A 15,683-nucleotide genomic window follows, 5' to 3' on the forward strand; every position below is an offset into this window, starting at 1 on the left:
TTTATTAACCTATCTTCCAGCTGTTATAATTGCATTTATTTAAATTTTTTTCTTTATTTTTATTTTTTTATTTTAATCATTGTTCAAATACAGTTTTCTCCTTTTTACTCCCAATCCAGCCCCCCTCACCCCTCCCCACTTTCCTCCCATTACCACCTTCCCCTTAGTTTATGACCATGTGTCCTTTAAGTTTGTTACTGTGAACCCTTCCCACTGTCCCCTTAAGTTCCCTCTACTCTTTTCTGTGGGCACTGTCAGCCGGGCCTCTATTTCAGTGTCTTTGGTTATATTTTGCTTGTTTCTTTGTTTTGTTATTTAGGTTCCTGTTAAAGGTGAGATCATATGCTATTTGTCTTTCACTGCCTGGATTGTTTCACTTAGCATAATGTTTTCCAGCTCCATCCACACTGTTGCAAAGGGTAGGAGCTCCTTCTTTCTTTCTGCTGCATAGAATTCCATTGCGTAAATGTACCATCATTTTTTGATCCATTCATTTACTAATGGGCATCTTGGTTGCTTCCAGCATCTAGCTATTGTAAATTGTGCTGCTATGAACATTGGGATGCATAGGTTCTTTTGAATTGGTGTTTTAGTATTCTTAGGATAGAATCCCAGCAGTGGAATCTCAGGGTCAAAAGGCAGATCCATTTTTAGTTTTCTGAGGAAGTTCCATACTGCTTTCCACAGTGGTTGTGCCAGCCTGCAGTCCCACCAACAGCGCACTAGGGATCACTTTTCTCCACAACCTCTCCAACACTTGTTGTTTGTTGCTTTGTTTATGATGGCCATTCTGTCTGGTGTGAAGTGGTATCTCATTGTGGTTTTAATTTGCATCTCTCTGATAGCTAGCAATATTGAACATCGTTTCATGTGTCTTTGGATTTTCTGTATGTCCTCCTTGGAGAAGTGTCTGTTCAAGTCCTTTGCCCACTTTTTAATTGGATTCCTTGTCTTCTTAGAGTGCAGTCTTGTAAGTTCTTTATATATTTTGGAGATAAAACCCTTGTCTGAGGTGTCATTGGCAAATATGTTTTCCCATACAGTTGCTTCTCTTTTAATTTTGATACTGTTTTCTTTAGCTGTGCAGAAGCTTTTAATTTTGATGAGGTCCCATTTGTTTATTCTTTCCTTTATGTCCCTTGCTCTAGGGGACAAGTCAGTAAAAAAGTTTCTTCGTGAAATATCTCGGATTTTCCTATCTACGCTCTCCTCTAGGACTTTAATGGTGTCACATTTTATATTTAAGTCTTTTATCCACCTTGAATTTATTTTTGTATATGGTGTAAGTTGGTGCTCAAGTTTCATTTTTTTTGCATGTGGCTGTCCAGTTCTCCCAACACCATTTGTTGAAGAGGCTATTTTTACTCCATTTTATGTTGCTGCCTCCTTTGTCAAATATTAATTAACCATAGAGACTTGGGTTTATTTCTGGGCTCTCTGTTCTGTTCCATTGGTCTATGTGCCTGTTTTTATGCCAGTACCAGGCTGTTTTGATTACAGTGGCCTTGTAGTATAGTTTAGTGTCTGGTATTGTGATCCCTCCTACTTTACTCTTCTTTCTCAAAATTGCAGCAGCTATTTGGGGTCGTTTATGATTCCATATAAATTTTTTGAAGTGTTTGTTCTATGTCTGTGAAATATGCCATTGGTACTTTAATAGGAATTGCATTGAATGTGTAAATTGCTTTGGGTAGTATGGACATTTTGATGATATTAAATCTTCCAATCCATGAATACGGTATATGTTTCCATTTGTTTGTGTCATCCTTGATTTCTTTCTACAGTGTTGTGTAGTTTTCTGAATACAGGTCTTTTACCTCTTTGGTTAGGTTTAATTCCTAGATATTTTATTTTTCTTTTTGCTATTTCAAATGTGATTTTTTCCTTGATCTCTGTTTCTGCTGTTTCATTGTTGGTGTACAGAAATGCCTTTGATTTCTGGATATTGACTTTGTATCCTGCTGTTTTGCCAAATTCATTTATTAGGTCGAGCAGTTTTTTGGTAGAGTCTATAGGATTTTCTATGTATACTATCAATGTCATCTGCAAACAGTGACAGTTTTGTTTCCTCCTTTCCAATTTGGATGCCTTTTATTTCTTTTTCTCGTCTGATTGCTGTGGCTAAAACTTCCAGTACTATATTGAATAGAAGTGGTGAAAGTGGACAGCCTTGTCTTGCTCCTGATCTTAGTGGAAAAGATTTTAATTTTTGCCTATTGAGTATGATGTTGGCTGTAGGTCTCTCATATATGGCCTTTATTATGTCGAGGAATGCTCCCTATATTCCCACTTTGCTGAGTGTTTTTATCATGAATGGGTGCTGTACTTTATCAAATGCTTTTTATGCATCAATTGATATGATCATGTGGTTTTTGTCTTTGCTTTTGTTTATGTGATGTATTACATTTACTGACTTGCGAATATTGAACCATCCTTGCATCCCTGGAATGATTCCCACTTGGTCATGGTGTATGATCTTTTTAATGTGTTGTTGGATGCGGTTTGCCAGTATTTTGTTGAGGATTTTAGCGTCAATGTCCATCAGTGATATTGGCCTGAAGTTTTCTTTCTTTGTTGTGTCTTTATCTGGTTTTGGAATTAGGGTGATGTTGGCCTCATAAAAAGAGTTTGGGAGACTCCCATCTTTTTGGATTTTTTGGAATAGCTTGTGAAGGATAGGGGTTAGCTCTTCCTTAAGTGCTTTGTAGAATTCTCCTGTGAAACCATCTGTTCCAGGGCTTTTGTGTGTTGGGAGTTTTTTGATTACTGCCTCAGTTTCTTTGGTTGTCATTGGTCTGTTCAGGCTTTCTGCTTCTTTTTCATTGAGTTTTGGAAGATTATATTTTTCTAGAAATTTGTCCATTTCACCTAGGTTTTCAAATTTCTTGGCATACAGTTCTTTGTAGTAATTTCTTACAATCCTTTGTATTTCTGTGTTATCTGCTGTAATCTCTCCTCTTTTCTGATTGTGTTTATTTGGGTCTTCTCTCTTTTTTTCTTGATGAGTCTGCTTAAAGGCTTGTCGATTTTGTTTATCTTTTCAAAGAACCAGCTCTTGGATTCATTGATCCTTAGAAGTGTGCTTTTAGTCTCTATGTCATTTAATTATGCTCTGATCTTGGTTATTTCCTTCCTTCTGCTTGCTCTGGGCTGCCTTTGTTGTTGTTCCTCGAGTTCTTGTAGATGTAGGGTTAGGTTGTTTGTTTGGAATGTTTCTAACCTTTTTAGGTGGGCCTGTATCGCTAATGAACTTCCCTCTCAGGACTGCCTTGGCTGTGTCCCATAAGTTTTGGGTTGTTGTGAGTTCATTTTCATTTGTTTCCAGAAACCTTTTGATTTCTTCCCTAATATCATTCTTGACCCATTCATTGTTTAATAGCATGCTATTTAATCTCCATGATTTTGAGTGTTTTGGGGTTTTTTCCTTGGGGTTGGTTTCTAGCTTCAGTCTGTTGTGATCTGAGAAAATGCTTGGTATGATTTCAATTTTCTTGAAATTGTTGAGGCTTGTTTTGTGTCCTATTATGTGGTCTATCTTTGAGAATGTTCCGTGTACTTTTGAAAAGAATGTATATTTAGCTTCTTTGGATGGAGGGCTCTGTATATATCAGTAAAGCCCATTTCATCAAGGGTATTGTTCAATGCCACAATATCTTTGTTGATATTTTGTTTGGAAGATCTGTCCATTTTTGATGGTGGGGTGTTAAAATCTCCTACTATAATTGTGTTGCTGTCCATATCTTTCTTGAAGTCCTCTAAGATTTTCTTTATGTATTTGGGTGCTCCTATGTTGGGTGCATATATATTTACAATATTTATGTCTTCTTGATGGATTCTTCCCTTCAGTATTATGAAGTGACCTTCTGGGTCTCTCTTTATGGCCCTTTTTTGGAAGTCTATTTTGTCTGATATGAGTATTGCTACCCCGGCTTTTTTTTCTTGTCCATTTGCATGGAAGATTTGTTTCCAGCCCTTCACTTTCAGCCTGTGTAGGTCTTTTATCCTGAGGTGGGTCTCTTGTAGACAGCAGATATGTGGGTCATTTTTTCTTATCCATTCAGCTATTCTATGTCTTTTGATTGGAGCATTTAACCCATTTACGTTTAAGGTTATTGTTGATAGGTACTTATTCATTGTCTTTTATGTACGTGTGTTCCTCTCTCTCTCTCTCTTTTCCTTCCCTTCCTTAAAGCAGTCCTTTTAGAATCTCTTGCAGAGCTGATTTGGTTGAGGTGTATTCTTTTAGACTTCTTTTGTCTGGGAAGCTTCTTATTTGGCCTTCTATCTTGATCGAGAGCCTTGCTGGATATAGTAGCCTTGGTTGCAGACCTCTGGTTCTCATTACCTGGAGTATTTCTTGCCATTCTCTTCTGGCTTGAAGTGTTTCCATTGAGAAGTCAGCTGTTAGCCTTATTGGGGCTCCCTTGTATGTTACTTCCTATTTCTCCCTTGCTGCCTTTAACATTCTCTCTTTGTCTTGAAATTTTGCCCTTTTAATTATGATGTGTCTTGAGGTGGGCCTCTTTGGGTTCCTCTTGATTGGGACTCTCTGTGTTTCCTGGATTTGTGTGACTTTTTCTCTCATCAAATTAGGGAAGTTCTCCTTCATTACTTGTTCAACTAGGTTTTTGATCCCTTGCTCTTCTTCTTCTTCTCCTTCTGGTATCCCTATTATATGGATTTTGTTACGTTTCATATTGTCTTGCATTTCTCTTAATCCCTCTTCATTCTTTCTGAGCCTCTTTTCCTTTTCTTGCTCTTTCTGGATGTTGTTTTATACTTTGTCCTCCAGCTCACTAAGCCGATCTTCTGCTTCATCGATCCTGCTTTTCATTCCTTCTACTGTGTTCTTCAGTTCAGAAATTGTATTCTTCATTTCTTCTTGACCTTTGTTGAGAATTTCTATTTCCTTTTTCATGTTTATATAGTTTGCAGTGAGATTGATGTAGTTTCCCTCTAATTTCTGAAAGGTCAATGTGAGTTCATTGAACTTCCTGGTAATCATTGTTTTGAACTCACTATCTGATAGTTGAGTTGCCTCTATTTCATTTAGCATTTTTCCTGAGGCTTCCTCGTTTCCCTTCAATTGGGGGTTGTTTCTTTGTTTTCTCATTGTTCGTGGGTTTCTTCTTTTTTCTTCTTGTTTGTTAATTTGATCTGTTCTGTAATTATGGTGTGAACTTCTGTGGTAGAATATTTGTGAGATTCAGTGGTGCAATCTCCTTCGTGTATCCTGGTGTTCACAGCTTCCCCCTACTCTTTTTTGTGATCAGTTGGAGGAATAAGGTGAAATTGTTTAAGACAGCAAGACAGTATACTATGATATTTACATTAGCAGCCAATAGAGAAGAGATGGGTTATCCTTTGGCTCCTTATAGTGTTTACCGTGATCCTCCACCCCACTATCCACATTTTAGAAAGGATGGAAAGAAGGTAAGACTCTGATTGGGGACGAGAGGATTGTTAGTTGGATCTAGAAAGTTGTGAGGCTGTGGGAGGTCAGATTCTAAGGTAGGGTTGGCTTAAAGATTAGTATATAGGAGTAGTGTGTAAAAGAATAGAGACAACCTCCACAATAGTATAGTTCAGAAAATTGCAAAGTGGGCTGAGATCAGGTAGGGGTATTGAGAAGTATTTACAATTGTATAGACTAGGTCTTACTAACAGCAATAGTAAAGTGACAGTCTTGTGGCAGAATCGATGAGGTCTAGATAACAAGAATAAAGAGTATAGAACCTTGAGAGGTGTATTAATGGAACACAGATGAAGGATAGTAACTTATCAACACCTTGTGACTGAGATACCAGGGGGAACCTATGAAATGACAATATAACCAACCAAGCAAAGAAGATTATACAGAAAGGAAAAGAATACCAAAATATTATTAAAATAAAAAATGCCGGAAAAGTGAGAAAAAGATAATACAAATTTACAGTACCTTGCAAGATTAAAAAAAAAAGGAAAGAGAAGCCGAAGATGTAGTGCAAGAGAGATAAATTTGGAGTGGAAAGAATAATATTAGAATGAGTGGAAGAGAAACATAAGGGATTGCGAGATAAAAATAATAAGAATTGAAAAATAAAATGTCACATAAAACACAAGATAAAATCAGTCAACTAACAACAGCCACAAAAACAAAACAAAACAAAACAAACAAAACAAAACAACAACAACACAACAACAACAACAAAACGTCTTGTTGGTTTCTAACTGGCCAGACCAGTTTTTCTGATCTTGCTGGCTTCAGCTGGCTGAGGGACCTTTGAAATGCTTCTCTTTTTCCCAGCCAGATCTCAGCAAGTCTGTCAGGTACCTTGGGTGCTCCCGAACACACTGGCTCTCTGGATCTCACTTCCAGGTTCTTCCGGACTCCGGGGTCCTGCAGGGTACCAGCTCTATGATCTCAGGAGGCACCCGCGACGTTTTGGGATTCACTGCGCCCTCCCTGGGAATCATAAAAGGGCGCGCCCCTCCCCCAAACTTTTGAGATTCGGAGTCTAGGATCGCCCTAAGCGCCTCACCGTGACCCTTCCGGGTTCACAGCGTGTGAGTCAGTCTTCCCGATGGTGCGCGAGCTGAGCCCTTTCCAGCTCCATGTTCCCCGCTGAACTGCACTCCGACTGAGTGTTGGCGCCTGAGCCACTACCGTATGAACGCAGCAAGCGCCACGTCCCTCCTGGGATGACAGCACGCGATTGAGGCCTTCCTATGGGGCACAAGCTGAGCCTGGCCTGGCTCTGTGCTCTCCACCAATCTGCACTTCCACCGGGCTAGGGGTGCGGGCGCTCTTCCAGGCTGCCCCTAGTCCTGTCGGCTAGAGGCCCTCACTTCTCCCAGGTCTCTGGGCAGGTGTTCATAGTGTCTGGGCGATTTTTTCCCAGTCTAACTGGCCAATCTGTTCCTTCTAGCAACACATTCTCCCCTGGAGTTACTCACCCCCCGTATTTGGGGGAGGGAGCAGCGACTCCCCTCTCCCGGGAGCCCGGAGGCAGACCCGGGAGCACCTGGCCTGGAGACTGCACACCCCTAGACCCCGCGCTGATCCCTGGGCCCCTTTTGTCCTGTAGTCGTCTCCTTACCATCTGGTTTTTCAGTGATCGCAATAATTTTTGATGTCCTGCTTTCAAAAGTGATTCGGTAACCTAGTCCACTTGCTCTGTTTCTCCACCGGTCCGCGAGTTCCGTGAGTTTCCCTCCTTTTCACAGAAGCCGAGGAAAATGCTTCCTAGAGTAAAGCCGCCATCTTCCGTCCAAGATCGCATTTATTTAAATTTCATCTTGTTGCTTTGAGGTAGAATGTAGTTTATACTTTTCAAATGTATTTTTTATAGAATGAGTTTGGTGGAATAGTGAAGTTGATTAGCTTTTGCAATTAAATTTTTAGTTTTCATTTGTAGATGTGTGCAAAATATATTTTCATATAATAAAGTAGATATTTTGAAAGCTCATTATGTTTCTTTCTATTTTCAGAAGGAGAAGTCTTTACGTGGGGTCATAATGCTTATAGCCAGCTGGGCAATGGGACAACTAACCATGGTTTAGTGCCCTGTCATATCTCTACTAATTTGTCAAACAAACAAGTGACTGAAGTTGCCTGTGGGTCTTACCATTCTTTGGTATTAACATCTGATGGAGAGGTAAGAATAATCAGTACAAAGCTCACTGATTTTTTTCAATAAGATCACATAAATACCTGTAGCAGTCCTAGAAGAAGTATGATCATTTGATTAAAATGTCCACCTCTCTCAAACTCAGTCTTATTCTTGTTAGCAACTCATAGTCATGGTGTTTGCATGTATTTAGGTTTACCTTTATGTAGTAAGAATTTCTGTTACTGCAGAATTTAAAAGGATATATTTTTTCTTCTATATTGCTACAATAGAAGGGGTTATTTGCAAAAAGAAAAAAATCTCCAAATGCTGGAAAATATGGCTGAAGCAAAGTAGATATTACTATAAATATTATATGATATGTAATAATAATTGTTATGTAGATAACACCAATAACCTAATATTCTAAATTAATATATTTTATAAGTTTTACAAAAACTTCTCTGCCTATTTTGTGACAACTTTTGCCATAAGTATACATTACTATCCAATTGAAATGCTTTATAAATTATTGCATTTCATGAACTGATTTTTTCTTTCAAATAGGTATTTGCCTGGGGTTATAACAACTCTGGGCAGGTAGGCTCTGGATCAACAGCTAATCAGCCAATCCCTCGAAGAGTCACTGGCTGCTTACAGAATAGAGTAGTTGTGAACATAGCATGTGGGCAGATGTGCTCAATGGCAGTGGTGGACAATGGGGAGGTAAGAAGGTTATTTCATATTATTTCAAAAAATTGTTTGCATTATCAGTGTCATACCAACATAGCATGTGTCTCATAATAGAGAACTTGATTGCTTTTTTGTCTTTTGTTGTCATTGAGTCTCTCATTTTCTCTCAGGTTTATGTCTGGGGTTACAATGGAAATGGGCAGCTTGGACTTGGCAGTAGTGGCAACCAGTCAACCCCCTGTAGAATAGCAGCCTTGCAAGGCATACATGTCCAGAGGGTATGTCCACTGTTGGTTTATATGTACATGTTATTAAGTCTTCGGTGACAAAAATACCAATGTATTAAAAACAATTTTTATAGCAGGATGAAAAGTTTAGCTGCTTAGTTAGATGTCTTCACTGAAGTAAAGATTTAAGCTTTATTTCCATGAATTGAGTTATAGTTATTCATTGGAAAATTTAAATTTCTAGAACATTCTCATTCACAGCTGTTGGAATATAAATCTTTAAAATATTTTCCAAGGAAACATTGACAATATATATCAAGAGCTTTACAAATATTCATACCTTTTGATCTGTAATTCTACTCCATCTAAGACACGAAAGAGAAAGTCACAGAATAAGTAGAAGAAATAACCAAAAAAGATAAAGAAGAAGAAGCCTTAGTAAATAATAAATGTAGCATAATTTATCTAATCAAACAATAAGTTAATAGTTAAATAAATTATACTAAACCTATGTGAACAGAAATGATATTTACAAAGGACAAAAGATTATGAATAATTTGGGAATAGTGGTACATGTAATGTTAAGTGAAAAAAGATACAGCCCTGGCTGGGTGGCTCTGTTGGTTAGAGCATTGATCCATACACCAGAAAGGTTGCAAGTTCAATTCCTCATCAGGGCACGTATTCGGAGTCCACACGGCAGGAATCCAGTTGATGTTTATCTCACACTAATGTCTCTCTCACAAATGCATATACATCCTTGGGTGAGGATTTAAAAAAAAAGACACAGAACTGCTCAAAAAAGCTATCTGTGCATATCTATATGTAAATAGAAAATATTGATCTTGAGATTACTTGCATATTTATACTTTTTTCACATTGAACATTTTTTTAAAGATTTTATTTATTTATTTATTTATTTTTAGAGAGGGAAGGGAGAGAGAGAGAGACAGAGAGAGAGAGAGAGAGAGAGAGAGAGAGAGAGAGAAAGAGAGAAACATCAATGTGTGGTTGTTGGGGGCCATGGCCTGCAACCTAGGCATGTGCCCTGACTGGGAATCGAACCTGTGACACTTTGGTTCACAGCCCACGCTCAATCCACTGAGCTATGCCAGCCAGGGTTTGAACATGTTTTTTTAATAATAAAAAAAGAAAATTATTCTTAAAAAACTAAAGTGTCCATTTTTTATTAACTTCATACACCTTGATCTCTGTTAGCACAATGAATGTCATATTAAAACTGAATACTAGGCTAATGTCACTAAAGACTGATATCCATCTTAGTGTATAGTTTGGGGCACATGGGAGCCTGAGCTAGTTCTGGAGGAACTGGCTAACTTAATGCTTGCCTCCCTAGGCAGGCTGTCTCTTCTCTTTTTTTCATTTTTGATTCTTAACCTATTTTGTGAAAGCATGTTTCCTTCTATTTTCAGGCCTGAGTGGATTTGGTCTTTTTCTTTCAGGTTGCCTGTGGTTACGCACACACTTTAGTATTAACGGATGATGGCCAAGTATATGCTTGGGGAGCAAATTCTTATGGCCAGTTGGGCACTGGCAATAAAAGTAACCAGTCCTATCCCACTCCTGTCATTGTGGAAAAGGACAGGTAATATGTGCATTTTCAAAATAACTTCAATGTTTCTTAGTGATTAAACAAAACTTAGACATAATATAGAATTATGGGGAATTTATTGCTAGTATTAGAATATTGTTTAACAGGAGCATTGGTTCCTCTTTAAGTTGACTTTTGAATAGTTGGTGAATTTGACTGTATGTTAAATATTCTATTTTCCCTTAGCCATATTTCATCTACACCTCTGACAGCTACTCTTACAAACTACAATGACTAAACCTCCAACAGCTATTCTACATTATTCTTCTCTCTCACAAATAACCTCTCCTCTCCCTCCTCATTGCTTTCTGTTTTACATTCTTAAGACGAAGTTGATAACATTTGTATTCTGTCTTTGTGGTTTAGGAAAATGTGTTTCTTGGTATGAATCAGGTTCAACAACAGATGACCTTAGGCAAAGGCAGGGGACCTTGGCAGTGGCTTTGGTCCCAATCCTAGACCCTAAGGTTTCCTTTCAGCTTTTCCCACTCTCCTTCCTGTAGCAGCTTCTGCAGTCAGCCAAGCCTGTGCCCCACCTCTGACTTCCCTTGTGGCACTGGGTGTTCCAGGAAAATGTTACCAGGCCATGCTTAGGGAAGGCCAGGTCCACATCCTTCTACATCCTAACCCCTTTGCTGTGTCTGTACCAGCTTTTCTCCAAGAAGCAGTGTTTCTGCCTCCTATAATGGCAAAGGCTGCTCCCCTTTTATGAAGGCTAATAATAAACATTCAGAAATGATTGCAGGAATTATTTTTTATTTTATGTGGTGGGTAGTTTAGCATAGATGGACACTGTTGTGTTTCAGCCAGTTACATTTTTCATAGAACATTATCACTGAAAAGGGAGGCTATCATTTTAAGTGGTTTCCCAAAGTACAGAAAAGATATTCAAATAATCTAAAAGTCTCTCTGCCTGGTAGGTCATTGTGGAAGTGATTAAATATTATGAGAACAGAGCAGTTAATTAATGTTTATCTAAACAGTGTTGTTCAAACTTCCCCTTCTCCCACAGAACACCAGATTGCTTTATAACTAAAGTGGTTAAAATGTAGAAGGCTTTTTTCTTTTGTTAACTGTTTAGATGTTTGTATGTTGAACCCTCATCTCATCATCAGACCAGCACTATCTCCCTCTCCCTCCATACTGTCAGATTGGTGTTTTCTTACACTCTGAGGCCATCTTTGAAGCCTCGCCTTCCTGTCATTGATATTCTGGGGGAGGAATAAACTTTCCTCTGCCCTCAAGTGTTCTTCTGGTTGGTCTAATAATCAAACAGAGATGCAACAGATTAACAAGAGAAAACAACTGAATTAATACATATACATGTATGGAACCCCACAAACATGAGTTAGACTCTGCATGCACAAGAGGTTTAAAGATAGCAAAGGAACAAGAGTAAATAAGATCTCCTGAACTAGGGATGAGGTAAGTTGCCTTGGGGCTTCAGTGGGTCATTGCAGGATAAGAAGAGCAGATGTTTAATAAATAGGAGTTTGTCCTGCCCTGTAGATAGGTCAAAAGAGGTTATCTCTGATAATCTCTTACTCTGGGTAAGGCCCCTAAATCAAGTTCTTCTAGGTAGTTCATGGAGGGGCAGAAATTTCTTTTGAGCCCATTGCTAAAGTTGCCTTTAGCTGAAAACAATCTGCATACCATAGAAGCACATCTTGGGGTGACTTGTTCTGAACTCCCATGATATCAAAGGCCATCCGATTCTTCCTTGGAACCATGCTTGGACAAGACATCATATCCATCAGCCTTCTCCAGCTCATTTTCTAGTTATTCTTTTTCTCCCTTTCAGCCTGTCTTGCATACTATTGCCAGATTAATCTAAGAACTCCATTTTTATCACATTATGGCCCTGTTTACAAAGCTGTTTCCATTTGTCTATTATATCAGATCAAATATAAACCCTTCAGGCTTGGATTTAAGACTGATATCACTGGTCCTAGCAAACCTCCTTGTTCCTGTTTATTCCACTTAGGCCCTCTTAACATTGTACCTTCTTTAGCCTTGCTGTTTTTACTGTCTGCCTACAAATTTGTACATGTTTTTCTCTCTGGCTTATATGCTCTAACTCATCCAAAGCCTTTGTGGCCCAGCTGAACTCCCTTTTACTTTAAATACTCCCTGAGGAGTAGCCAGGTAGTCCCCCTTACTCAGCAGAGCACCTGTAGGTAGTGCTGCATTATGATATTATCTGGGAGTTTGCAGTTTCACAGATGTGCTACTTCTCTCTTCAGACCCCAGGCAGGTCCCATTGTGCCTGAGCAGCTGTTAATCATGGGGGAAAAAACATTTTTGAATGTGCAGTATGCTGTTTAGCTTATTTCATGTACTCTTCACCACAAGCCTCTGCCTTTGTTTTCTTTTCTTTTCTTTTTTCTTTTTTCTTTTTTCTTTTCTTTTCTTTTCTTTTCAAGTAACTTGGCCTCTGACTCCCAGCCCATGTCCTGTCTACTACACAATCTAAAATGAATTGTTTACTGAAAATTACAATGCATTATTAAAAGACATTGAAAAAGACACAATGAAATGAAAAGACATTATGTGTCCATGGAAGAATCAACATAGTTAAAATGGGGATTTTACCCAGAGCAATATAGAGATTTTATGCAATCCCCATCAAAATCCCAATGTCATTTTTTAAAGAGATAGACCAAAAAAAATCAGGTTTATATGGAACCACAAAAAGACCCCGAATAGCCTAAGCAACCCTGAGAAAAAAGAATGAAGCTGGAGAAATCACACTGTCTGACTTCAAATTATACTATAGAGCTACAATAATTAAAATCAATTGTTGCTACTCTCAAGCTACTCTCACACGTGGGTTTAAAATGATAGTAGACTCACTTTTCATGGAATAAATGTATTTATTCTATTTCCTATTCCATTTTTATTTTTTTTTGAAAAAAGTATTTTTATTAGGAAGCAAAATAGTATTGACCATTTTCCCCATGTGGGCAAGGTTTGTTTTGAGCCAATTTGACTAACTTAACCATGCAAATAGGAAAAGCCTTACTATTTTGAATCAATTATTAGAAATATACAGTCTCTATACAGGGGAGGCTTTCGCACTTAAAATACTGAGTAGATGTAGTAATACTGAGAAACCTCTACTGTTAGGCTATGATTTGTACACCAGACATTGTGCTTGGTGCTTAACATTTTCTCATTAAAGTCTCACATACTGGACTTGCACTGTGATGAAACTGAGGCTTATAGATACTCAGGGACATTCCAGCAGTCACACAGCTTCCTGGTAAAACTAAGAATCAAATTTAGTTCCAACATCCAGGCTCTCCATTCTGAGACATACAGCCGGGACATAACAGCCTCATTTCCTCCAATACTCTTGGGCAGTTTTCAAGAGCTGAGAGCTATCCTCTAATCAGTGATGTTACTTGGGCTGCACAAGAAAACAATATATCTCTCAGCCTTCTGAGACAAGCTGCCACAGTAATATCCAGGTTGTACAATGCCATCCTCCCTCCTTGATTGGGAAACCTCTAGTTAAAGCACACAATGAAGGAATATCTCCAGCCTTCAGTTCCTAGCCTCGGCCCTTGGGGTCTTACCCACCCCTCAGTTGCTCTGTGTTGTTGAATCTTTATCAGTTAAATGATCTACAAATTATATTTAGTAAGACACTCTACTGGGTGCTTAGGGGGAGAGAAATAAGTCAGTGAATCAACCTAATAGGAACTTGTAATCTAACTGAATAGATAAGATAAATCACTTGAAAGATAACAGAGACAGGCTGGAGTGGTGTGGATAGGAAGTAGTTCAAGAGCTCAGGTGAGAGACTTCTTACCTCAGGGCTGTTTGAACTGGGCTTTAAGAGATGGGTAGGATTTTTGAGGCAGAGAGTAGGAAAGGACATTCCTAACTAAGGACTTTAATTGTGAATAAAGGCATTGATGGGTGGTAAGTACATCTGTTTGTTGGAACATAGGGTGTGTGGCCAAACATCATTTGAAAGAAGGCTGGACATAGGTAGAAGCCAAATGATGGAAGGCCTTAATGTCACTTGTCTGGGTTGTATCCTGTGGGAAGTCTGTGAAGGACTGAAAGTACTGATAAGAATGATGTTTTAAGAGAATGATTCACCTGCCAGTATTATGCAATTTGGGTCAGAGCAGAGAGGAGTTGTAAGGCAGAGACGCAGGAAGCTGTTCAGTTGGTCCAGATATAGGGTGTGTCTGACTGAAGATGGTGGCAGATGGGAAAAATTGCAAAGGATTTATGTTATTTGCCAATTGGATATTCTGAAGAAAGTGGTAAGGAAAGGGAGGCCAGAGATAATTCTGCAGTTCTGAGCCAAGGTCACAGAGGATGCTGATACCATTGCCTGCTGTGGCAAAATCAAGATAACAGCCTCACTCAGGGTAAAATACTTTATTATCTTCTTTGTATGATGGTTTATTCTTATGGCAAAGTAATTATTTCCAAATCAGTATTTTCTATTAAGAACTGTTCTGAGAATTAACCCCTGGCAATCATGAACTTACTACACTAGGGTCTACATGTTGATCCCAGAAAACTGCACTGTTGGGCTTCAGACAGTCCAGTGAATTATAACTACTGAATTTACTGTTTGCAGTGTGAGGTGGGGTGACTTACAGCATATTTCATTTAACCCTAAAATTGGCGATGTTTTGATAAAAATATTTTTTGAACCTGGGTTAGGGTGGGTCAAGTCTTTATTATCTACTTCGGTAATATTTTAACAAAAATTTTTCTTTTTCTTTTTTTTCCTGGTCTGCCCTCTCTTAGATTGTACTTGAATTTTAAAATGGGATGGTACATTTTTTTCTTTAATCCTCACCCAAGGCTATGCTTATTGATTTTACAGAAAGAGGAAAGGAGAGAGGGAGGGAGGAAGGCAGGGAAAGAGAGAAAGAGAAGGAAAGAGAGAGAGAGAAACATCAGTCAATTGTAGTTGTGTCCTATGCAGGCCCTGACCTGGGATCAAACCCATGAGCTTTTGGTGTAAGGGATAACACTCCACCCAACTGAGCCACCTGGACATGGCAGATGGTACACATTTTTATAGGCCTACTGGCTAGAAGTGATAAGATCTTCACTAGTTATAAGTGAATTGAAGTATAGCTTCAGTGTAAATACCTGTATATTGCCTGAAAATTTAGGAGATTCGGTGTGTAAGTCTTGTTTTGGTTTTGAAATCAAACCTAAAGAAGGAGAGATCAACTAATTTCTTTTCTTGGTTACTTTGTTTACTTGGTGTTTGTGAACTTAGAATTATAGAAATTGCAGCCTGCCACTCTACCCACACATCTGCTGCCAAGACCCAGGGTGGGCATGTGTATATGTGGGGCCAGTGCCGGGGCCAGTCGGTGATCCTGCCTCACCTCACCCACCTCTCCTGCACGGATGATGTGTTTGCCTGCTTTGCCACTCCTGCTGTCTCCTGGCGCCTACTCTCTGTGGGTGAGCTGATCACTGTCCATTTGAGTAATGGCTTGAAAACTAGGGAGAGAACTGTGGTGCTTTTATTTTGATAGGAAGGACTTTGTTAAGTGCAGTATCATATAATTTATT

The 15,683-nt window shown here is 38.8% G+C and overlaps 1 protein-coding gene across 5 annotated transcripts in view; it reads left to right on the forward strand.

Moving 5' to 3' along the window:
• RCBTB2 (RCC1 and BTB domain containing protein 2) overlaps positions 1 to 15,683 on the forward strand; it is a 50,512-nt gene that overhangs the window by 21,081 nt on the left and 13,748 nt on the right. For all 5 annotated transcript variants that reach the window (XM_045839259.1, XM_045839263.1, XM_045839262.1 and 2 more), the window contains 5 exons: positions 7,471 to 7,637; positions 8,157 to 8,315; positions 8,453 to 8,560; positions 9,973 to 10,115; positions 15,382 to 15,572. In XM_045839259.1, coding sequence (XP_045695215.1) covers positions 7,471 to 7,637; positions 8,157 to 8,315; positions 8,453 to 8,560; positions 9,973 to 10,115; positions 15,382 to 15,572 — 768 coding nt within the window. The remainder of the gene's footprint in view (positions 1 to 7,470; positions 7,638 to 8,156; positions 8,316 to 8,452; positions 8,561 to 9,972; positions 10,116 to 15,381; positions 15,573 to 15,683) is intronic.

The sequence above is a fragment of the Phyllostomus hastatus genome, unplaced genomic scaffold (genome assembly GCF_019186645.2).
Source record: "Phyllostomus hastatus isolate PE091 unplaced genomic scaffold, TTU_PhHast_1.1 phas_contig_29, whole genome shotgun sequence".
NCBI lineage: Eukaryota > Metazoa > Chordata > Mammalia > Chiroptera > Phyllostomidae > Phyllostomus > Phyllostomus hastatus.